The sequence below is a fragment of the Diadema antillarum genome, unplaced genomic scaffold, assembly GCF_040938485.1.
Source record: "Diadema antillarum isolate AM-2024a unplaced genomic scaffold, OU_Dant_1.0 seq00000835_RagTag, whole genome shotgun sequence".
Taxonomy (NCBI): Eukaryota; Metazoa; Echinodermata; class Echinoidea; order Diadematoida; family Diadematidae; genus Diadema; species Diadema antillarum.
The window spans coordinates 657,502-681,832 of NW_027271711.1; the positions used below are offsets into that span (position 1 = coordinate 657,502).

Genomic DNA, 24,331 nt, shown 5'->3' on the forward strand with positions numbered 1-24,331 from the left:
GGTTATTTCTATCCCTAACTCAGATCTTAAAACTTGTAACTACTTTCAAGCATTTGATCTGGGTTTTTGTTTCATCTGCAAATGGTAACTAATGTCTCTTGGCCACCACTTGAACCCCACCCCCACTAACCCTGGATTTGCCATGAACAAAGTAGAAACTATAGTCACCAATCTACATTCCCTCAGGTACTGTGGCTCGTGGAACCTCCAGGTGGAGAGTGGTGCAATTTCCACAGAGATATATTCTGTAACCCTGACGATAATCCCTGCTAAATTTGGTAAAAATCTGACCATGCATTTTCAAGATGTAAGATGTAAATGTGAACATTGGCCTCTATTTGGTCTTCCCCCTCCCCTGCTCATCTCCCAAGTCCGGAAAATAAAAACTACAGTCACTAATCTAAATTACAAAGATCACTACCGTAGCTTAACGATTTGAGAGATTTGTAAAGATTCCTTAGTTGGAGGGTTTGTCAGTCTCCCCCCATCTCCAGCATTGTGCTCCAGGGCTCCCTCCCTCCAGGTGGGGAATGGTGCCCATTTGTACAAATATCAACAAAGCGATACTACCTGCTATGTTTGGTGAAAATTTGACCACACATTTTTAAGTATGCTATTCTCATTGGCTAACTCTGACAAATCCGAGAGCATGGTAGTACATAGAAACAAAAAACAAAAACAGTGACTCTCCGCACGCACCCGCCATGCATCCGCGGCACATACTGCCTGATGTGCATGCATCTCCCATTAGATCATCCTCTCGTAAAGTGCAGATCAGTGGGCTGCCACACAAGTTCTGTGACAACAGCAGGGATAGGAGAGCACGCCTCTGCTATCACTCCAAGTTCGTCTGCCTGTGTGGCTAGGTTGGCAAGGGCTCCCGCGTAGGAAGTTCACTTGCATGGTAGATCGCAATAGCTGTGCCATTTGAGCCCAGCGCTGATCCTCTTCCATGAATGGCCTTCATCACAGGGGATTTCCACCCAGGACGTGGTCCCCACGGGCCAGTTGGTTCAAAAAGAAATGCCTGGTGCAGGCCGGGAGGATCCCCACAAAATCGACAGCGAGGCATGCTGTTACACTTCCATTGCATGTCTTAGCAGCATAGAACTCACCAATGTAGTGGAAAAGTAGGGCTTCCTCTTCCTCGCCAAGGAGGCAGAGCCAGCGCGGGGGTTCTGGGTCAGCCTGTGGCACAGAGCCCAGTGCCACAGATGGGCAGTCATCAATGGACGACCAATCTGATTTGGCCAACCCCGCTGCAAGGAAGGGGTTGAACATGCGTAGTTGGCGAACAGCTGCTCCGGGTCAGAGCAAGGGCTGGCGGTTAAGGCTGGGGTGACTGTCATCTGGCTGGGCTAGGGTGCCGGTACCCAGCTGGAGCTGGGCACTGCCCGGGGAAGGCACAAGAGGAGTGCCCGTAGCCGCATGCATGTGTGTTGCTGTCAGGGTGTGAGGGCCTGCTACCGCCCATACTGGCTGGCAACAGCCCGCTAGAGCAGTGCTGAGTTTGAGGGGGAACCCCATCTGGGCGACTGTTACCTACGCCTTCAGTAACACTCTGGTTGTGGTTTCTTTGGCGCGGGTTGCAAGCGCGGGGCACCCGGCGCTTTTGCTTCCTCCCTGGTGGGAGGGGAGTGTCAGGCACCCAGCCTTTGCTGGAGTCTGGCCTGATGGTCTCCTCTGCTGACGGTAGTTGCAGCTAGCTGGGGGAAGACTATCATGTGGTCGACCCAGACGGGGCAACAGACGAGGTCAGCCAAGCACACTGGGAGATGGAGCTGCGGTGGGGACTCCGCTAGTGCTTGGTTGAGTAAGTGGGACTGTGCGGTTTGGGAGCGCTACCCTCCTGCATGCTCTCTTTTGAGGATGGTGTGGGAGGAAGCCACATCGGTGATGGTTCCTCCTGGTGGCGCTGGTGCAGGTTCTGGCTCGGTGTGAACATTGGGAGCCGAAATGGAGGGTTCCACGATAGCTGGCTGCGGAGGTGCGGTTCTCATAGCAAGTCAGGCCTCCCTGAACGCCCAAGAGGCCATCGTCTACCTCACACATTAGGCTGCATGTGAGCAGGAGTGGTGTGGGAGTCCCCTTCCAGCTGGGGCAACAACAGATATTGTAGTGAAGTGACATTTTTCACTACAAGAGAACAGGAACACATACACACACACAAACAAAAACAGGTAACACTGTTGACTCTTCAGGTTGCGAGCGATGAAAGAGGACGAACTAATGGGAGACACATGCATGTCAGGCAGTACGTGCCATGGTCACACGGCAGGTGCCTAAGGTAATTGTTTTTGTGCTGGTTTTCTCTGTACTACTTTCTCTCGGGTTTGTCCGTGTAGCCAATGAGAATAGCATACTTTCAAAGACAGGCAGCCAATTGTATTGAATGTAGATAGGCACAACTTTGTCCAATCATGCATAAATTTGTCCGCTAGCGACATTTCATGGCGGAGGCATAAAAACCACCCTTTCTTCAAGATGTTACATGTGTCACCTGTTTGCTACATTGGCCTCTGTAATAGGGACAGGTGCCACTTTCCAGGGGCAGTTAACCCGCTGGCCTGGTAGTCTCTTGAAGTCAAACTGGCAACAGATCTTGGGGTCTGGTCCACAGGTGTGAGGGACATCATAGCTGTAAAACGGCATCATGTGACAGAAGATATCTGTGCTTGATCCATGGTCTGCATACAAAAAGGATAGGGATTAGAGTGTGATCATTCTGAATGGTGCCATGCATGTCCGTCAAATCCATGTGTCACATTTACATGCATCTACCTGTATAAGCACCAAAGACCACAATAAAAAAATAAAAGAAACTAGAAATGTTACAAAGATGACAATTTTAAATGACTGGCAAATAATAACGATGGGATTAAATATTTATATATATATCGGACATGAAACAAGAAAAGGGTCCTTAGGCCATAAAATACCAAACATGAGTTTTCACCGTCACACTGTAGAAAGGACTCTGATGTATATATATAGATATGCAAATCGTTTTCTGAAATTCCTTTCCTAAATGCCCCAATTATAACATTGAAAAAAGCATGTTTTGTCCACATCCTGCCACTTTTTGATGCATCTATTCATGTGTGCACAGTTAGCTGAGCTGATTTTTTTATTGCGCGTATTGCTTTGTCAAACTTCTGTGCCATTTTCTGGCGACTGTGCGAGACAGCGCTAAGGGCCCTTTTCTCGCGTCACGGTGCATAATATACTGCATATATATATATATATATATATATATATGTGTGTGTGTGTGTGCAATACTTTGAGCATTTTGTTCACGCATTCTCACTTGACCTATGACCCTATGGCCCAAAATTCTCCCCACAGAATATTGTGCAGTAATACACGTATAAAGTTGAATAAAGTGTAAACATTGAATCACTTCCAAAGTGTGGAGGAAATATTGTGATTTCAGCATTTTACCTGACCTTTGATTTTGACCCCATTACAAAAAAACTTCGCAAGAGAATAACTGTCAGGCAATACATGTACAGTGTACATGTACTAAGGTTTCATGAAGATACCTCAAGCCATTTTCAAGATACTGTAAAACTAGAAACATGCACGGCATGAAACTTTCAAAACTGAAGCCGCCAGTTTTCTTTAAACTTTTGTGACTCACTGACAATCAATGCATCGTATACAGAGATAAATATTTTCCCAAATCTTGTCTCTACTTGAAATTTGTTATAGTTTCATACATGTTGAACTTATAGCTGAAAAATTCCCCTACCTCTCTTAATCTCATCCTGTAATATATGAATACATCAAGTTCCATGAAAATACTTTCAGCCATTGCAGAAATACAAGGAAAAAAAAATGAAATTTTAGAACTGACCTTGACCTACAACTTTGAGTGCACCTTCAAGTTAAAAGGTGCACCTTCATCCAATTATACACACATATGCCAACTTTATTTGGATAATTCAAATGGTTCCTAAGGTATATTGCTCACAAAATATTATGCCTCTGGCATTACTTCCTAGCAGAGGCATAAAAAAGTGATGAATTTTGTGAGGGAGAGAAAAACCTAGCAGTATTATGGCAATCGAGCATTTAGATGCAATTGAAATTCTGTCACACTGTTTGTGCAAACGGACAAAGTGTAGACTTGAGTTGGGATTGAATTTCAGTATTAACCCTTTATGACAGGTACATGTGTATGATAGAGATTTCACTGAAACAGCAGACTTGACAAGGAAGTCAACAGTACACTGTTCATTCGAAAAGTATCACATCTGACACCATTTCAAATCTGTAATTAAGAACTTTAAAAAATGATTACAAACCCAAATATTAGGTCAATACTTACCCCATGACTGTCTCCACATGAACTCAAGTTGCTTTTCTCTAGCAAAATGCTTCTTGATTGCATAGTGAATGCGTTGGATGACCATAGCCTCAAACCCCATCCTCTGCAGCAGATACGACATGGTTGCAGACTGGCCAAATGGGTCAATAGCCCATCCTGCTTTGGGTTTTACCCCTGAACATTGAGAGGTAAATAGGGAGGCTTAAAGTAAGCACAAAGCTATAAAGAAGCTTCAATTCTTTCAATGTTTCATTTTTCTTTGGTATCATTCTGCTTCTAAAAGCTTTAAAACTTATAGTTCAGCAACTATCAGCAAAATGACACTGTCTAGCTCATAAAAGGTAAATGTGATGCGCTCCGTCGAAATGAGTCATAAGTCGCAAAAAAATGAAATCGTAGTTATGCCTATATGTGAATTCTACAGACTCTTAGCTTTACAATGACATATAATATGACCCATTTCCACATCCCTGGAAATCTTAAAAACGATTTTAAACTACTCAAATGATGTCAGTCGATTTCCTAAAAAACAGAGAAAATCGCTCTCAAAGTTCAGGTTACCTTCAAGCTCACAACCTATTTCTTTCCCCGGACGAAAAATAGCACTCCTGCTAAGCGACGGCGTTTACGTTCCATCGCATGAACTACTGTATAAGGCGACAGTTTGGTGGGGTGTGTAAGATAATCACCCAATCACAGGACAGGTTTACTATTAACGATTCTGACCAATAGGGCAGCCTGAATGTAAACTTTGGTGCGTTTGTGTCCGTGCCGCTGTATGAATGAGTCGGTACGCGTTGTGTGTCGGCTGCGGTATAGTTTGCCGCAAGTTTTTAACTCACACACAATAGGAAAAAATCTCTTTTCAATACCAAGGGCACTGATCGCTTCCTTTCTCCTTCCATGTTGTTGTCAATGGTAACTAAAGAGGATGCTTTTAGCAAGTACAGTACGAATACCTAAATAGAACCTGAGGAACCCATTCTGTAGGCGGGGGTTCAAAAGGTGTTGTCGAGATAGTAAATTGAGTGAATTAACAATAGTCGTCTATCGAGATTGTGTTCTTTGCGTGTACTTAAAAACCATCAAATTATGCACATGGTCTTAATGTTGCAGGGCATTTAAAACAACACATTAGAGACTGCTTCTGCGTCTGTTCTGTCGCAGCTAAAGCTGTAACATTCTGAATTCCCGCCATATTAGGCACATGTTCTTATAATTGTTGCGTCCACGGTAATTATCATTTGGTGCGCTTGTCCATGCTGCACATACTATACGTATCTCAAGCAAACGCTGATGTATAGGCCAGACAGCTTTACATTCGTTGGGTCCCTAAAATTGTATCATACTTATGATTCTCATACTCTATCACTTCGTAATACGATAATGGTGCTTTCCCACTGCCGATGAGATCAACTTGATCAATCCCGATCAAGCTTTTTTGGCCTGGTTGGGCTCGCTCGGCACTGGTATTCGGGGTCGATCTACCTTGACTTGTTCTGTTTTGTCAACTTAACTGACATTTTTTTTTCTTAAATCTGTCAAAGGTATGTACGTTACAGTACAATGGGTCAGCTACTGACAAGGGCTTTTCCTTTCTTGCTGCTTCCCCCACCAATGGCATTGTCTCTGTATGTAGTCATACCTCCACATTATTTCTACTTGTATGTCGTATGTCCTATGAATTTTTCTCTTTTTGTATCTCATTTTGTACATTCATGTTTTATTGTATGCTCTGTATATTTTTAATGCTTGGTGCAAAATAAACTAAACTGAAACTGAAACTTTGATCGGCATCACTCCTGCTTCCTTCACGATAATTTTGGACATGTCCAAAATATTCAAGTAGGAAGCCCAAACACCAACAGCTCGGGTGGTGATCGAGAAGAGATCGAGCTGATCGTGAATCGGTCGTGTAGAAATCTAGTGTGGTCAGGACGGATTTCCCCCCGAGCTCACTTCCCGATCATCTCGAGTTATACTCGAATGCTACACGATTGGTTTCAGATCATCTCGATCTAGGATTCATCAGTTTCATGAATAACTTGATCGCTACGCGACCGATACAGGACTCCTATCGATTGATACTCGACTAAACTCGATCACGCTTCGACCGGCACTTGATCAAATACCGAGCACTTTTTGACAGTGGTTGCAGCAAGTGCTGACGTACTTTCTTAGCATTCATTTATTGTTCAGGTATCACATGCAGTCCTTGGCCACGTTAAAAAAGTTAAATGTCATCAGTATCTTCAGCCACTCCTGGCCCACTTAAGAAAAGAAAAGGGCCACGAAGAGAGCCACAACAACAAACAACAGACATGGCAGAATTAGACTCTCCAGCCAAAAATACCAGAAGAAAGAAAGGAAACATGAAACAGTCTACAGCTCCTCCACCAGATCCTACGCCGGTTACCTAGTCCTAAGCTCCTGGATGAAATCCCCGTCAACAACAGTGAAGGAACCCACTAGAGCATACGCAGACTCGGTCTCCACAGAAGGAGGTGAATTTATATATATATATATACATATATATATATATGTGTTTTAATCTCATTCACTTCTGTTCGTTATTGATCAGTGACTACCAGGAAAGGCTGGTCGACTATCAGGTAAAGTCTGATTGACTATCAGGAAAAGTCTGATTGACTACGGGAAAGACCGTTGACTATCAGGAAAGTCAGATACAGTATTCCATCACGGACAAGGCACAACTTCTGGCTGGGATGTCTCTACGAGGTCCGGAGGTGTGAGTTTGCATCAGTGAAAGACAAGATGAGGTGGGTCTCTGAACCGTTTATCATCATGATAGTAAATCGGAGCATGACGTCGGCAATGTAAGTCCATTGAAAAGCTATCAGGGATTCATGTTTGTCATGTTTTTTTAACACTGATTTCATCCTTTCATCTTTGGCTCTTCGTGGAGGGAACCAGTCCATGGATGCGTCGTTGCTACGCCAAACGCGCACAGACACACTGCGCGGATACCATGCACTGTGGCAGCAACTACCAGTCTAGACGCATTCCATCACAAGCAGGTTAGTTTTGAAATCCGTCCGACCAGGAGTAGACGTATACTCTTGTGTGTATGTTCTGCTTCAGAAACGGATTTTTAATCTAACATCACATCGCATCCTGGTCGCTGATGAAGAATGCGATGACTAACCTGTTTGGTGTCTTGTTTCTAAAACATGCGCTTTCCTCGCCAGGATAAAGCGTTTTAACGCCATTTTAGGTTTTAATCTCATTTTAGGTTTTAATCTCATATATATTTCATTTTTCCACCTATAGTATCTATTTTATTTTTAAACAGAGTTGCCCCTCAGTATTACATCTGTAATAAACATATTAAACCTTACAGAGCGATTTGAAGAGGGGTCGAAATTTGGAATGATGTATCAAGTACCATAACCATTTCACCCCAATACAATTATGAAAAAAGCTTGAAGAAAAAATGAAAATGTATCGGGAATATTCTATTTTTTAAATATAGTATGGAAACAAAATAATAAAAGAAAAAAATACCCGTATTAGAGAGGAAACAAATCTTACGTATTTCTAATTTAGTGTAATATGCCCGTTTTGCATAACTGGAAAATATCTTGTTTCATTCTTCGTAAAAAATGTAATTCATGGTTGTTTCAATATCCAGACTGCATTCAGGCCCAGGAAGACGATGCGTCGAATGCTTACTCCTGAAGAAGATGACATGGTAACGTGGCTGCGAGAGCATACTTTTTGTATGACGAGTCATCAGCGGAGTTCAAGCTGAGAGAGAAAAAGAGCAGAACGTGGAATGAAAAGGAGGCCGAACTGCAACTGATTCCAGGAGACTTGTCAGGGATTTGGTATCCCAGTATGAGGACCCAATTTTCTAAGCTCATAAAGACATCTCGCAAATCGGGATCTGGTGCTGCACAACTTACAGCACGACAAGAATGGATCCTTAATAAGTTCGAATTCATTTGGCTATTTCTAGTGCCGTTGCGTCACCAGAGAGGATCCAACGTAAGTTACAACAACTTTTCACCTTAAAATTTGAATTGAAAGACCACTATGTTAATTCAACAAAACAAGGATCCCATATATGATTTGAAGGTATGGATATGAAAAATATATTCCGAGAAATAACATGAAGGCCAATTAAAGATTGGGTTTAAAGGCACTGCGAATTCCCATAAATTTACAAAAAGTGTGGCCCAATCCTTTTGCATATTTCCCTGTAAAAGTTCACATTCATTGTATCCTATTGATTGATATACCCTTGGTTCCCTGACATCCATTTCCCCCACATCCATTCCCAGGAAACAGAAGATGGAGTCATCCTTCAGTAGCTGCTCCGAGCTCAACAGGGCAGCAGCAAACAGGGCAGCAGCAACAACACCTTCAGGATTTTCAGCTTGCCGCCAACATAGCTGCAGTGGCGCCACCAACAAACCCATCTCACTCCATATATTATGTCATACTACTCCCATCTGCAGCCACCCAATGTGCAACCTATTCTCATGGAACAGCAAGGAATCTGTTTACCTACAGGTCCTACAGTGACCCCTACATCTGTCATCTGTCACGTGCCATAGCATGGACATTGCCTCATCTACACCAAACAGTTCCCTCAGTCTGAGCCAAGAAACACTGGATGGAGACTTTGCAGATCTCCAAAACCAGCCATGAGCGTGACTGGAGTATAATCTGTCATGAACTATCTACTCCAAAAAACTGTGACAGAACCTTCAAGTAGTTGGTTGTACTAGAGTTAACTTTGGTTTGCATTACTTTACCTTTGTCTTGTTTATGTTTTATAATGTTTTGAGTTTTGAAAGATTGTATGTGTTTATTCTTTGCGTGTTAGGGAAAGGGGTTGTGAAACCAACCCTGAGACATTCCAAGGAAGTGAACTATCTGTCGCACGAACTATGATTTTTTTTTTTAACTTTTCTGCAAACTTGTGTTATCATCAGAATTAAGCTTTGTATAGGTTCGTGTTAATGTTAAAAAGTATTACTTTTAATGAAAAATGAGAACTGAAGAGAATCAAGCTGCATGTTTTGTTGACTGAGAAAAGATCACCAACATAGCTGCTGCGGTGCCAGCAGCCCATCTTACTCCTCAGATGTCATACCAAGCCTTTTACAGCCACCCAATGTGCAATGTGTGGCCTTTTCTCCTGGCACATCATGCAAGGAAGTGCTTTACCTACAGGTCCAACAGTGACCTTGTGTTATCAAAATGAAGTTTTTTATAGGTGCCTGTTGATATGAAAAACATTTCTGAAATATTGAAACTAGAAAGAACAATATTGCGTGGACTGAGAAAAATTCAGTATTCTGGCAATATGACTGTAATGTGATAGGACATTTTTTAGATTATTTACTTTACTTTTAAACTGAGAAATGTGTATTGAATTCTTTTGCTAGCTCGTATTTTTTAAAGTTGGAGTTGGTTATGTTGATATAAAATTTATTTCTTACGCTGATGTGTTAAAACAGTAGTTGTAACGTAGACTCAAAGTAGACAATGCTCAGTGACTTATTTTACTTTCATTTACTTAGATGTTACACTTTTGCTTCGCTTAATAAGGTTTTGGTTATTGAGAGTTGTATGTACATTGCTTAAAGTCCACCTTGATATCGATTGGCTGGGATGAGTTGAGAAAAAATAAACAACCAAGATTTTCATCACTATTTTTGCTATTATGAAATGTTATATTGTTTTATTTTCATAATACTGTACTCTGTTCCACATATCAGCACACTTCATTAATTCAGAAATGAATATGATACTTGTATTTTCTTTTACACTCTTGGACCTATACTTTATCAATGAATACATACATATTTTTCATTCACTTTTTTATTATCTAATAATGAGAACAATAATGACAAAGATAACACGACTCATAAGAGTTGTAGAACAGTCAATTTGTTCAACTCTATAATGGTGCATTTGTGAGCATTTATGTTTCATTTCAGACCAAATTAATTTCAGCCCGCCTATGTAATGCACTTAAAAAGCGTGGAGGTGTAACATTTTTTTTTTTTAATGAGACATCAAACTTAAATTTGCTATTCTTCATATATATACACTGCAAATACTGAATGCATATGAACGAACCTATTATATTACACATGGCGTCCCATACAGAGTGCTACAAAACTGTCTCTTATCTAAAAATATATGAGCGACTGAATGAAATCGTTACAGTATTTGATAGAAAGAACACCTCAAATTCTATTTGACACTATGATAAATAATCTTCGTGCAGGCGCTTTGATCTCATGACCATTTCACTGAAAATTTTTGATTTACACAATCTGTAACTTTGGGCACTGATATCCTACTTGGCTGAGCGATAGTGAAACCATAGAAACTGATAACGAATGCGTCCAAAATAGCTACTGAAAACGGATAAAATGAATGAATACAACTGAATACATTTTTGTACCATTTTCAGTGGCTCACAAACAGTATTGTCATCGTTTTACAGACCAGCGCAGCAATTTCTGTCGGAAGCTTAATCTTGCAAAGTTGTCAAATTTGTCCCTCAGTCAAGAATGGCTTGGGTGGTAAAAGTATCAAAAATGCAAATCACAAGTTTCAGGAAAAATGACTATAGAATTGAAACGCCTGCACGAGAATTGATGATTGTGGTTTCAAAATAGGAAGTGCTCTTCTATCAACTACTAAAGATAATCATTTCTTTCATTCATTCATTCATGCTTTTGCAATTAAGAGTCAGCTTTATAGCACTCTTTTGGGCCATGCCGTATACAAGTATATATACTGAGTTGTCTCATATAACCAAACGAATAACTGTAACCAATTCTTCTATCACTCGGTCACTGTACGAACCTGCCGACCCATTCGATGCAAGATCGTGTCATGTCGAGCTGGTCTACGAAGTCTAGTAGAAATCGAGTATTGACCGTGTAGTGATCGTGTAGTGATTGTGTGTAGCTCAGGATGTTCGAGTAGAGATATGTGTGGTTGTCGAGGAGAGATTCTGGAGATGTCGAGAATGGTCGGATGTGGATCGTAAATGATTGAATAGCGGTCGGGAAGGGATCGTGTTGAAGGACTATCGAGCATTTGGTCGGGATTGCTCTGGTAAAAATAGGTGATCGGGATTGATCTCGCTTGATCGAGTTGATCTGATCGGCAGTGGGAACGGGGTATTACGCACCAACATGAGGAACCATGAACTTATAACTTAAATTTAGTGAGGTTTTTTTTTTTTGACACCACATTTACAGGTACATTGTTTTCCTGCATTTTTAGAAGTTTTGTACAGATATGCAGTTTGTACTTACAAATATTCGGAATTAATACGCAGGCCTCCCTCATTTCGTTTTGTATTCACGAACCTTATTGGAATAACATTTTTTCTTACTTTCGGGTCAACAAACCATTAGATAACGTACCTCATTTCATATCCACATTTAATTAGCACTGTATAGAACGGCTGAAATTTGCTGCAAGTCGGTACACTTCGTTTTTTATTTCATTTCTGTTTCATGCAGGGATAGACTAGAAATTAGTATGTCTACTGCCAGGAGACATCAAGCCCACTAATATATACTCTGCATATAAGCATGCGCCATATTTTCGTGGTCAAAATCAGATAATGAATAGGTGATATTTCGAATGAAAATGCAGAACGAACACACAACGTAAGTAAAAACATACTAAACTTGCTAAATTATACTTACCTTTAGGGTTCCTAATATTCTGCATAAAGATCTGGAACAAGCACGCCATTTAAATGACAAGACAAAATTTGCCAATAGCTATGCTTATGTCACTAAAATTTCTTGAGGTAAGTATATCTCGCGCAGGATTGATTTGTTCATTGGAGAGAGAGAGAGAGGGGGGGGCGCAACAGAGTTGAGCATAGCATTCAAGAAATAATGAGGAGCCATGTATACTACAGACAAAAATGTGAACACTGTAGAATGTAAATTATAAAATATCGTTACAGCTAACGTTCATAAAGAGATTTGCTTTCTTCCTAAAGTAGAAGGAATAGATGATAAAAAGCGATATCACGCACGGTACATCAAAACAAGTTCAATAGGCGAGAAAATTGATGAAGTTTAAAAGTTGACTTCAGGTTTCTTTTTCAATTTATGAAAACAGAATACAGTGTAACGGTATATTTATTGAAGCGGAATGTCTCTGCTGCGAACGATCGCCATAGCATTTGTTAGTCTCCCAAGCAAATCCAGATACCTATATAATACTTCAATTTTTTTTCTTGATATTGTATTAACCCTTATAACTAAAAGGTCTCGCAAATTTAAAGTTTTGAACAGTATACTAAAAACATTACATTATATATAAAGATATATGAAATGCTTTGTGTGTTAGCAATTAACAGCATCTGTCTGCCTCAGTTTTATTTTCCGTCCGTAAAGCGCACAGAAATGCAACCAGACATTACCAAATACAGTACAAAATACAGTGTATAGCATCGTATTATCATTAGAAGTATATTCCATTCCTTTTTACTTCAATCTGCTTGAAGCAGTAATCATACTATGTGTCATTTATCGTAGCAACATCAGTTGGAATCCTATGTATGAAGGTGATCGTTACTCATTTATTTTCCGCTACTAATCGCCATTACAGCCACTGACATTTTTCAACTGTTAACGGCAGTGTATGTCACTATGTGCGGTTACGATAATTAATTGAGGTCATGAATCCAAAAGACTCGTTCGTTAATCAAACTATAAAGGTAATAACTGTTTTGTAAGTAGCTCGGTACAACCAGTCAAAACGCAAGGGAAGTTACTAGAATGCCATCATGGGGGGGGGGGGTGATAGCGCTAGAAAATTTGGGTTTATAGGATGGTAAAGATTGCCGTATGCAATATACATAGAAAGTTTTGACTCATGCTATTTTCTGAGCATTTTGAGAAATTGTACAAAATATTTCTTTTGATCATTCTATAAATTATTTTGAACTCTGAAAATAAAAAGGTGTGATTACCTCAACAATGTCATAGTTCGATTAGCCATAATGGGTAAAGTGAATTCATGACTTCATTTGACATATATCCTTACTAAATTAATGATCACTTTTGTAAACCATTAATTAAGTCTTGTAGATAGATATCTCTGTAATAGTAGTCAAAATGTTGTGGAGTGATAAGACAAAAACCAACAAACGAAATGGCATGTATCATCGCGCAAATTTCAAACATTTAGCGTCACCCGACCAATATTTAAGTGACTAATCAAAAGGCAACACTATGCTGATCGCCGCGATAGCAGACTGCTTTGCGATTTTTAAATGTTACAAGCAATAGTTGTTTAAAAAAATGAAAAATCAAAAGCAAGGTTCAAGAAATTATAAAAAACTAAAAGGCGTATTGCAGGTGATCGTGTTTAATATCCAAAGTAAAAGATTACAATCAGCTGTGCGTATGTTATGAATGCCTCATGTACATGCCATTTAATTTCTATAAAATTATGCTATCTTTAAATTGAGGTTCTCTTCCCTCCTTGATCAACATTTTGTCGGGTTTTTCATTAAAGGTACTTCTTATTATTACTATTATTATCATTATTATTTGGCTTTCAGTCACAGAATAACATGAATATATAACAATATCCAGAATCAGAACATGCAATGGAGAGTACTTATTAAGAAACGCTACAGAAAATATCAACAAATGCCTATAGGGTCTACATCAAGGGATGACCTATGCATATATGAAACACATAATCTGTATGTTGTGATATGGAACTGTTTGTATGTCTGTCTGTTTGTTTTTTCTAATGACCTTGGTCTTGGTCGGGGAAAAAATGAAAAAAAAAAAAACCCAATAAAGTGAAGCACTCTGTTATCAAATCGCTACGATTGCAATAAGATTGTATTCCTGCCTTTTCAGTACAGGTAAACGGTGAAAAGCTTGGTATGCTATTATATAAAAGCCTGGCGGCAAAATAGCTGAATCGGGATCAACCTTTCATAAAATACACCTTTTAACTTAGTAAGGATAGCTTGTAGGAGATAAAGTAAGTTAGCATCCGTGACTGGTTCTATTGTCGTGGCAAAACTGAACACAATAGGGGACTGAAAAATTCTTTTACAAATGGGCAATTCCACGATATACGGGACACAGAGGCCAAAAATTCAAAATGATGTTTGCTTCGAAACAATATAAATTTTTAAACAATACATGAGTTGAAGTTTTAGGAATCATTATGTTTTTTAATGAAGGCGGCCATTTTGATTTTCAAAATGGCTGCCAAAATACGGCTATAATTCAATGGTAAGAAAGAGTGTGGTCAAGACATTGGGGAGGCACCTCGTGGAAAAGCAATTTTGAGGGAGTGTATGCTTGTGCGTGCGCTGTCAGTCTGCAAACTTAATGGGGACTCCAATACATAACGGAATGTGATACATAAGTTTTCCTTACAAGGATTATGGAATGACTGTTAAACGACAAATTACTGGCAGCAACATCAGGAGAATTGCATAACAATTAAATGCGAGCGAGCGGAGCGAGCGAGCTTGAAAATTTTTAAAATTTTACAGCAAAAAAACTGCCGTTTGTAGCTATATCTTTTTGCTTTGGAAATTAAGGGGGGGGGGCCAACTGCTGGCAATTACTGGCAGCACATCACGAAAATGGCATAACGATTACATGCGAGCGAGCTTGAAAATGTTGACATTTTACAGTCCAACAAGGCAAGTGCCAAATTGTGTCTCCCCCATTCGCGTACAAGAAATTAATATTTTTCTAACTCCCAGAAGTTCATTGACCCGTCTATGACCTTTGACCTTGTGGTGACCTTCAACACCCCTAAGGGACATTTACCATCCAAGTTTGGTCACAAACGGACAAAGGGATCAAAAGTAATGAGCCATAATCGAAACGCGCCATAAAAACTCAACATTGGGCCCTAAAAATTTGTTGACCCCTTTCTGTGACCTTTGACCTTGTGATGACCTTTAACTCTCCAAGGGACAGCTACCGTCCAAGTTTGGTCACAAACGGACATAGGGATCAAGAGTTATGAGCCACAATCAAAACGCGCCCTAAAAACATAACATTGGGCCCTAAAAGTTTGTTTGCCCCTGTCTGTGACCTTTGACCTTGTGACGACCTTCACATCTCCAAGGGACATCTTCCATCCAAATTTGGTCACAAACGGACAAAGGGATTAAAAGTTGTGAGCCATAAACGAAATGCGCCCTAAAAAACTTAACATTGGGCCCTAAAAGTTCGTTGACCCCTGTCTGTAACCTTTGACCTTGTGGTTACCTTCAATTTCCCCAGAGACATCTACCATCACCCAAGTTTGATTGCCATTGTAGCAACATGTGCTGAGTTACGTGTGATAAGAGAGTCTTGCGAGTAAACTTTAACGTATGACCTCAAATGACCTTTGACCTTATCCTGTGACCTCCAATGGTACCATAACATGAAGGTACCCCAGTGCATCTATGACCCAAGTTAGGTTGTAATCCAAGCAACTAATGTGAAGTTATTTGTCAAAAGAGAGTCTTGCAGGTAAACTTTAACATAGAAAAGAGAGTCTTGCACGTACTCTTTAATATATGACCTCAAATGACCTTTGACATCATCACATGACCTCTGACAACACCATAACATGGAGATACCCCTAGTGCTTCTATCACCCAAGTGTGGCTGCCATTGCTGTAACAGTTGCCATCATAAGAGAGTCTTGCAGGTAAACTTTAACATTTGTGACGGACGACGGACGGACGACGGACGGATGCCATTTGGATCCCTTAGTCTCGCCTTCACCTCCGGTGGGCGAGACAAAAATGAACAAGCACACTTATGAGTAGCAACACAGCTTTCTGTCACTTTCTCAAATAGGTCCTACTTCTAAAAAAATACACAGATGACAAGAGTTAGAATATCCTCCAAAGGTAACACAAGCTATTTGGGCATTAATAACGTTTGTCTTCCGATTTTTCTCCACGCCGTCGTGGCTCAAACCATCAAAAGAAAACGGGCAATATTTTTATCTTTTATTTTTTTTAACCAGGGAAATAATATTACACATTACATACATTTGGCTTACTATCACACGAGTTGTCGACTTTATAAACAAGGCAATCGCCAAATTGTGTCTCGCCCATTCGCGTACCAGGAATTAATATTTTTATAACTCCCAGAATTGACCTGCTTACACTGTAGGACCTTTGACCTTGTGGTGACCTTCAACACTCTAAGGGACATTTACCATCCAAGTTTGGTCACAAACGGACAAAGGGATCAAAAGTAATGAGCCATAATTGAAACGCGCCATAAAAACTTAATATTGGGCCCTAAAAATTTGTTGACCCCTTTCTGTGACCTTTGACCTTGTGATGACCTTTAACTCCCCAAGGGACATCTACCGTCCAAGTTTGGTCACAAACGGACATAGCGATCAAAAGTTATGAGCCACAATCAAAACACGCCCTAAAAAACATAACATTGGGCCCCAAAAGTTTGCTGACCCCTGTCTGTGACCTTTGACCTTGTGACGACCTTTACCTCCCCAAGGGACATCTTCCATCCAAGTTTGGTCACAAACGGACAAAGGGATCAAGAGTTATGAGCCATAAACATAATGCGCCCTAAAAACTTAACATTGGGCCCTAAAAGTTCGTTGACCCCTGTCTGTAACCTTTGACCTTGTGGTTACCTTCAACTTCCCAAGAGACATCTACCATCACCCAAGTTTGATTGCCATTGTAGCAACATGTGCTGAGTTACGTGTGATAAGAGAGTCTTGCGAGTAAACTTTAACGTATGACCTCAAATGACCTTTGACCTTATCATGTGACCTCTTACGGCACTATAACATGAAGGTACCCCCAGTGCATCCATCACCCAAGTTTGATTGCCATTGTAGCAACATGTGTCGAGTTACATGTGATAAGAGAGTCTTGCAAGTAAACTTTAACGTATGACCTCAAATGACCTTTGACCTTATCCTGTGACCTCCAACGGCACCATAACATGAAGGTACCCCAAGTGCATCTATGACCCAAGTTAGCTTGTAATCCAAGCAACTTATGTGAAGTTATTTGTCAAAAGAGAGTCTTGCAGGTAAACTTTAACATACTTGTAGAAAAGAGTCTTGCATATACTCTTTAATATATGAACCTCAAAATGACCTTTGACATCATCACATGACCTCTGACAACACCATAACATGAAGATACCCCAAGTGTGGCTGCTATTGCTGTAACAGTTGCCAAGTTATGCATCATAAGAGAGTCCTTGCAGGTAAACTTTAACATTTGCGACGGACGACAGACGACGGAACGGACGACGGGAGGACGACGGACGGACGGACTACGGACGCCATTTGGATCCCTTAGTCTCACCTTCACCTCCGGCGGGCGAGACAAAAACGAAAATAATTGACAACTTAGGCCCCACTACATCTCCAAAGATGAACTTTAAACAGCACGTCACATACCAGGGAACAAAGATGATTATTATTTGAATGATATCATTAATGAGGCCAATAACCGTTGTAAAAGTACGTACACGGATAGAGAGGTTTCAAATTCGATACATCATGTATTAGCTCGTTGATAAAGTATCATAAATTTTGCGTGATCGTATCGTTGGATTTAATTTTTTTCAGCGCCATTTGTGCCTCACATCAATCACCACTTCATGAAATGTGGTGTATGTATAATTTCAAACGCAAACTCGCTGGTTATGCACACGATAACCTTGGTCAGCTCACTATTATTACGTAATTCTAAAGCCCTCGCCGCCGACCACCGCCGCACGCACCATGCTTTGTTTTGTCTTCAATGGGGTCAAGAGCAATGCTTCATTAGCATATGCCCCAGCAAACGGAGGCGGAGTCTCAATCGGGCAAGAACAATAGTTGCAAAACGCAACGCAAAGGCGAGCATATCGAAAAAAATGTAACCGACAAAAAAATTGTCTCAGAAAAAACGTGATTTGGGATACTTGTACTCATTTTATACACACTGAAAATTTCTGTACAGATAGATAAAACATGAAGGAATCAAAATCTGTCGTTAAAAAATTTTGACCCGAGTAGTGCTTCCCCTTTGTTTTTGGCTCATTACAGGAAAACTCCCTGTGCGACTTACGACTCATTTTGTCAGAGCGCCACACAAATGTTTTTTTTTAGCCATAAAAAACAATTGCATGATCTTATTATTTCAATCTTATAATGACTCAGTGGGTTATGGGACCATGGTCTTCAAAAAGTGCCATCAGAAATCTTCAAAAATACTCAACACATCCCTGCAGTTTATCCTTTTTCTGTAACTTGATGTTGATTTTCCTCCACTTTCAGATGAATGTGAACTCCTTATGAGCCAGCACTTCAGTGAGCTTCATGTCAAACTTTTATTTCTACTCAAAGGCTTCCTTAAAGTGAAAACATAGTTTTGGTAAGGGTTTGAGAAACTGTCTGGCACCATTTCATATTTGCTTGCAATATATCGAAAGAGTCCACAAAGAAACTTACCTGGCTGACGCGATTTGCCGGGATGAGGAGTTGTTTTGGAGTATTTCGAGATCAAAACTAAGAGTCGGTTTACCGACTTTTATTCCAGAAGGATCCAGACTAACTCGGTCTCAGGGAAAACTCGGCCCTATTTCAGACAATTTACACGCAGTTCGTGATGGCCATACCTGAAAAGACAATCAAAGACGCTTGATAAACAACAAAACAACTTCAAAGACAGCGCGTCTCAGGTGATGTGCGTAATACGCTTGAGGACGGCGTGCTGTCCGATTTGTTTTGTACAGGATTAGCGCACACTTTTCCTGTCTTTTCAGTAAAGCGTCTTTGGTATCAACTTGGACTATAACTGTGACCTGCCAGAACGCGAAGTGCTACAGGCCGCTCCTATAGTACAACGCTGTACAATCCAGAGGGACAACTCGTCAAAGCGAGGCCGAGTTGTCCCCGAGTCCGAGTTTAGCCTGACCCCGATCGGGTAAGTTCTGAGACTGCTACTCCGGTGAACCTTTTGGTTATTATTTTGCATTTTCGTCGTTAACCATCGAATATCTTGTTATTACAGCGTTATTCCTTACATTTCTTAGGCATACGTGCACATTTGGGAGTGAAATATGTTTTGGCTTTAAAACCATCTTACTTCAAGAAAAAAGATTGATAAAAAGATAAGTGTTTTCTCTACCTGGAATGAAGGCATCCATCCATTCATGCCCTTCCACAAGTTGGTCCACCATGGCATAGTAGCGTGTGTTGGCTTCATCATTCATTACCCAACCTCCAGTTACAATTTCAAGGCGACCGCTCTCTATCAACCTTCATGTTAATAGGAAATTAACAAGTTAGTGAGTCTGTTCAGTCAGTGTATGGAAAAATATTTCATATCAGTGTGCCTGAAAAAAAAAATCAACGGGACAGATAATTCAAGAGCTAAGTTATTTGAAAACTTTTTCACAAACAATTGATGTCATATCTATGTTGTACTAACATATCATATGCAAAACAATGTGGATTCAGACCAGGGTATTCAACATTTGATATACAGAATTATGTGACTTTTGTGACAAAGTTGCAAATGCAGTTGAGAGAAGGGCTTTTGATTGTACCAGCCACAACATTTAGACAAATTAGAGTACTACTGCATCGGAGAGATAACATTAGACTGGTTCAAGAGCTTCAGAATTGTGTGCAGTATGTTTGTGTTAATGGACTTTCCTCTCCTATACAGTCTATAACTGTTGGTGTACCTCAGGGATCTGTTTTAGACCCTTTGCTTTCTATACTGTATATTAATGATTTGCAATGTGTAAGGTTTTTTTTTTTGGTTTTTTTGGAAGCCATTTTATATGCTGATGATAGCAATTTAATTATTTCTGGTAAAAATTTCAGGAACATGTGTGCAATATCAAACACTGAATATAAAGTAAACCAACGGTTTTTAGCTAACAAGCTGAAATTGAATATAGATAAGATTGCATGTATGATTTTTAGAACCAAAAATAAAATAATTGATGCGGAAAATGTAAATATAAGTATTGCAGGCACAAGTATTCCCATTGTAAACTCAGCCAGATTCCTAGGAGTAATACTGGATGATCACTTGACTTGGAAGAATCACATAGATGAAGTCTTTTGTAAGATATCTAGAGCTGTTGGTGCAATCAATAGAACAAGGGCAATAGTACCTTTTTTATATTCTTCTAAATTTGTATCATACTATGATTTTTCCCCATATTTTGTATCATAACAGTATTTGGGGAAATTGTGCCAATTATTTACTTGAACATATTCATGTCCTTCAAAAACGTGCAATCAGAATTATCACAAAATCTCAACCCGTAACTCATACACAGCCCATATTTAAAAAGTTTAGGTTACTGACAGTGTATGACATTAACAAATTTACAGACCACAATTTTATATACCGGTACTCATATCTTAATAAAATCTTGCCCAAATTTCTTGGCAACCAGTTAACTCTTACTCAGGTTAGAAATACATATAATACTAGGTAATTTCACAATTTGTATACTCCAAAATATAGATATAATCACTGCAGACAAACTATATGTTATGCTGGTCCATTTTCATAGAATGCTTCGCCATATGACTTAAAATGTATCAACACTCAGAATTTATTCAAGAAAAGATATAAAATACATCTAATAAGTCAATAATTTTTCTGCTTTATATGATTTCAATCAAATCATTACTTTGTATAAGGATTAACACACTACGCTAACATGCCTTGTTGTTTGCCTCTTGTCAGTTTTGTACTTTGTAGTGTCTTCTGTTTATTTTCTTTAATATGATGTATGTTTTGTCTTGTCTATGTAGAGTTGAATATATTTCTTGAGGATTAACCAAATGTAAAAAACCTCTAAAGACTGGTCTAAGCCTATGTTGATTTCTCCACTTCTCTTGATATAAAGCCTATGTTTTGTATATTTTCCATTTGCCTTTTATGATGTGATGTACAATGTAATTGTCTTTTTTATCAGATTTGTGGAAATGAATAAAAAATTGAGTTGAATTAAAAAAAAAAGTTTTAGTTCTTGGACTTGATATCTATCAGAGTTGTAAATTTACCCTCAATCTATTGAAATTTATGCTAGATTTTTCTTGAAATCAAGTGTAAGTCTCTTTATGAAACAGACTTACGCTCAAAATTGAAGTTACGCTCAATTCGAGTTACACTCAATGAATTGTGAACAAGATCAATTGCAACTCTTTATGAAACAGGGCCCTGTAATTCTAGCGCTCACCTAAGCACGGACTGTACTTTCCCTTTTCATGGCATTCCACCAATTACTGAAGGACAAATTACAACTGTCTTTCAAACATCTTTAGGACTGTGGAATGCCGCAGGCCCCATGGGCAACACCCTTCTAATTTTGGGTATTGGGATTAATGACAAGGCAATGGCAAAGGATTTTTTATTTAACAGCCCCACCTTAACAAAAGAAAAAAGAATTTACACCTCAATGTTTTTTTTTTCTAACTTGAATATCATACAAAAGCTTCAACATTTTTGAAATATTTGGTCAAGAAGAACCATAAGTATAAATCATCGAAAAGCCTCTGTTTCTTAGCAAAAGCCAAACATTTCAGAGAAAATCACTCTTCACCTGGATCTGGCGTTTTACACAAAGCACAGCACTGGAGTGTTTGGTCAGGGAGAAAATGACCCCCCCCCCCCCTCCACTACAAGTTAATCTCTAGTTTTCCACATCTAAATCTGCATAAAGTGAACCATTTGGGTAAAATTCAGTTTAATCAAATACTTCTGAAGAACAGCCTCCTCCTTTAATATTCAATTTAAAGTGCAGAGGTGATTTATATGAACTCTTCATTCCAATTCCTCTGGCGCACTCTGGAGACACAACCACCATTTGTACAAAGGATTCTCTCCCCTACTTATGATTCCTCTCAAGTTTGGTCAAAATCCTTCCCCCAGTTTTCAATTAAAGCCCGTCTTAACAGACCATAAAATGCAGGGTAGCCTTGGGGTAGACTCTGGCAAAGATTGTTCCCAGGGGAAGATTGTGTCTGTTAAGACGCAATACAGCAGACAGCCTCGGGGTAGCCTCAGGCGAAATCTCACACTGCGATCGACCAGGCCACCCCACGAGGGTGTCTGTTAAGATGCTCGCAGGATGAATCTTCCTCAGGTGTCATCTGACCAGCGCTACAGTCAGGTGGCTAGCGCTGCAGGTGTCACATAAATTGTGTGGTTGCACAATGATACTAATACCTCATGTAACGAGTTCAGTGTATGTTGCTGATTCTAATATTTTGGTTTGTTTCCTTTACTTACTATCACATAATCACACATTAAAGAAATAAGAAATATTTACCATGCAAAAGTATGTGGTCAAAAAAAATTTGTGTATGACAATGCATGGATTTTCTTTAAAAATAATCTTTAATATGGTATATAGTACATTGATTTTCATCAAAATCTTCTATGAAAATGATGAACTAGAAAAAAGTGTTTAATACTTTTTTTTTTTTGATTTTACTGAGTGTATCAATATAATGTAACTAGCAGCACCCATGGAAATCCATGGGTCTGAAGGCCTTGTATTTTGCCACTCATATTCTTTTTCCAGTGTCTTTTTCAGTAAAAAAAAAAGAACTTTCATATTTTCTCCTCCCTTTGTACCTCTTCTACCCATGACCATCCCCTAAAGCCCCAGTCCATGGATTGGGACCTCACCGCCACCTGCTTTCATCACAGAACTTGGGTTTCAAGAGGTTAGCAGCACCCATGGAATTCCAAGGGTCGTCTTCTTCCCCCTCCCCTCGAGTCACAGACACTTTTGATCTCCTCCTACACGCAGTTCGTACACAGCCTCTTCACCCTTAAAAAAAAAAAGGAGTCCCCTCTGACCAGCATACTCTCTCTCTCCCTCTCTCACACACAAACCTTTTCAGCTCATTAAATGGCCTATATTATCAATTCTTCCCCCCAAGTTTCCATTTGAAAACTAAAAAAAAAAAAAAATTATATTTTTTTCTTCCCACCTGTGCCCCTTTCATCCAATGACAATCCCAGTGGGGTATTACTGTATTGTTCCTGAGAGTTGGTACGCTTTGTTTGACTGATTGTTCAGCTACACTTCAAGTGAAGCAGAATTAATGCAACCTTTTGTATTTTTTTTTTCAGATAAAGATCACAGACACAACTCTGTATCTGCTGTGCAATAGACAACTAGAGATTTGTGTGTGTGTGTGTGTGTATTTCTTACGATAAAAGTGACGTGATGTATTGAAATGCTAATATTTTAGTACACCAAAGTAGCAAACAATTTTATTTATGTCACTTCTATTTGCTTGACATTGACTGTAATACCATCCCTTCGCTTGCCATGATGTTGTGTCTCACCTTTTCATCACCTGTCTCTTGCTATAGTCAGCCTTCTCCCACCACATGGAGAAGTAGGAGATCTCGGCCCATATAAACTTCATTCGTGGATACTGCTGCATCTTCACAACAACATTGTCAAGTATCTTTGAGGTCTGGTCTGTGAAGTAGCGCGTCAGTGTTTTAATCCAACCTTCAATGCAGATATAGAAAATGTGAGATACTGCCATTGATGTAACTCGATATCATACTAAAAAACTGAATACATAGCAATGATCATTTAAAGATTCAATAGCAAAATTTCATTTAGACAAATCCAAGATAAGGTCCCTCAAAAGTCAAAATTTCATCTTTGCTCAATATTGACATGTTTGGTATCATTTTGAAGCTTATGAGGTGAAGTTTCAGATTCCATGAAGGAAAAAATAGTATAATGCAAATTTCATGGGCGTCATTTGCATGAATGTGAAATATAGTGTTACGCATGGGACATTTATTTAATAAGGCAAGTGCCATAATGTGTCTCGCCCATTCACGTAAAAGAAATTGTACGCGGCTGGGATATAACAGTTTTAAAACTAGAAATGTCGCTATGGCGACTGATGCCTCCGCCATAATGCATAAAGTGAAATTGTAACATTCTC

General features: G+C 39.6%; 1 protein-coding gene across 2 annotated transcripts in view; it reads right to left on the reverse strand.

The window, feature by feature from the left end:
* Positions 1-24,331, reverse strand: part of LOC139740100 (alpha-mannosidase 2x-like) — a 236,935-nt gene that overhangs the window by 186,333 nt on the left and 26,271 nt on the right. For both annotated transcript variants that reach the window (XM_071650686.1, XM_071650685.1), the window contains exons 4-7: positions 23,709-23,880; positions 19,506-19,636; positions 4,331-4,504; positions 2,501-2,687 (exon numbers count right to left, since the gene is read on the reverse strand). In XM_071650686.1, coding sequence (XP_071506787.1) covers positions 2,501-2,687; positions 4,331-4,504; positions 19,506-19,636; positions 23,709-23,880 — 664 coding nt within the window. The remainder of the gene's footprint in view (positions 1-2,500; positions 2,688-4,330; positions 4,505-19,505; positions 19,637-23,708; positions 23,881-24,331) is intronic.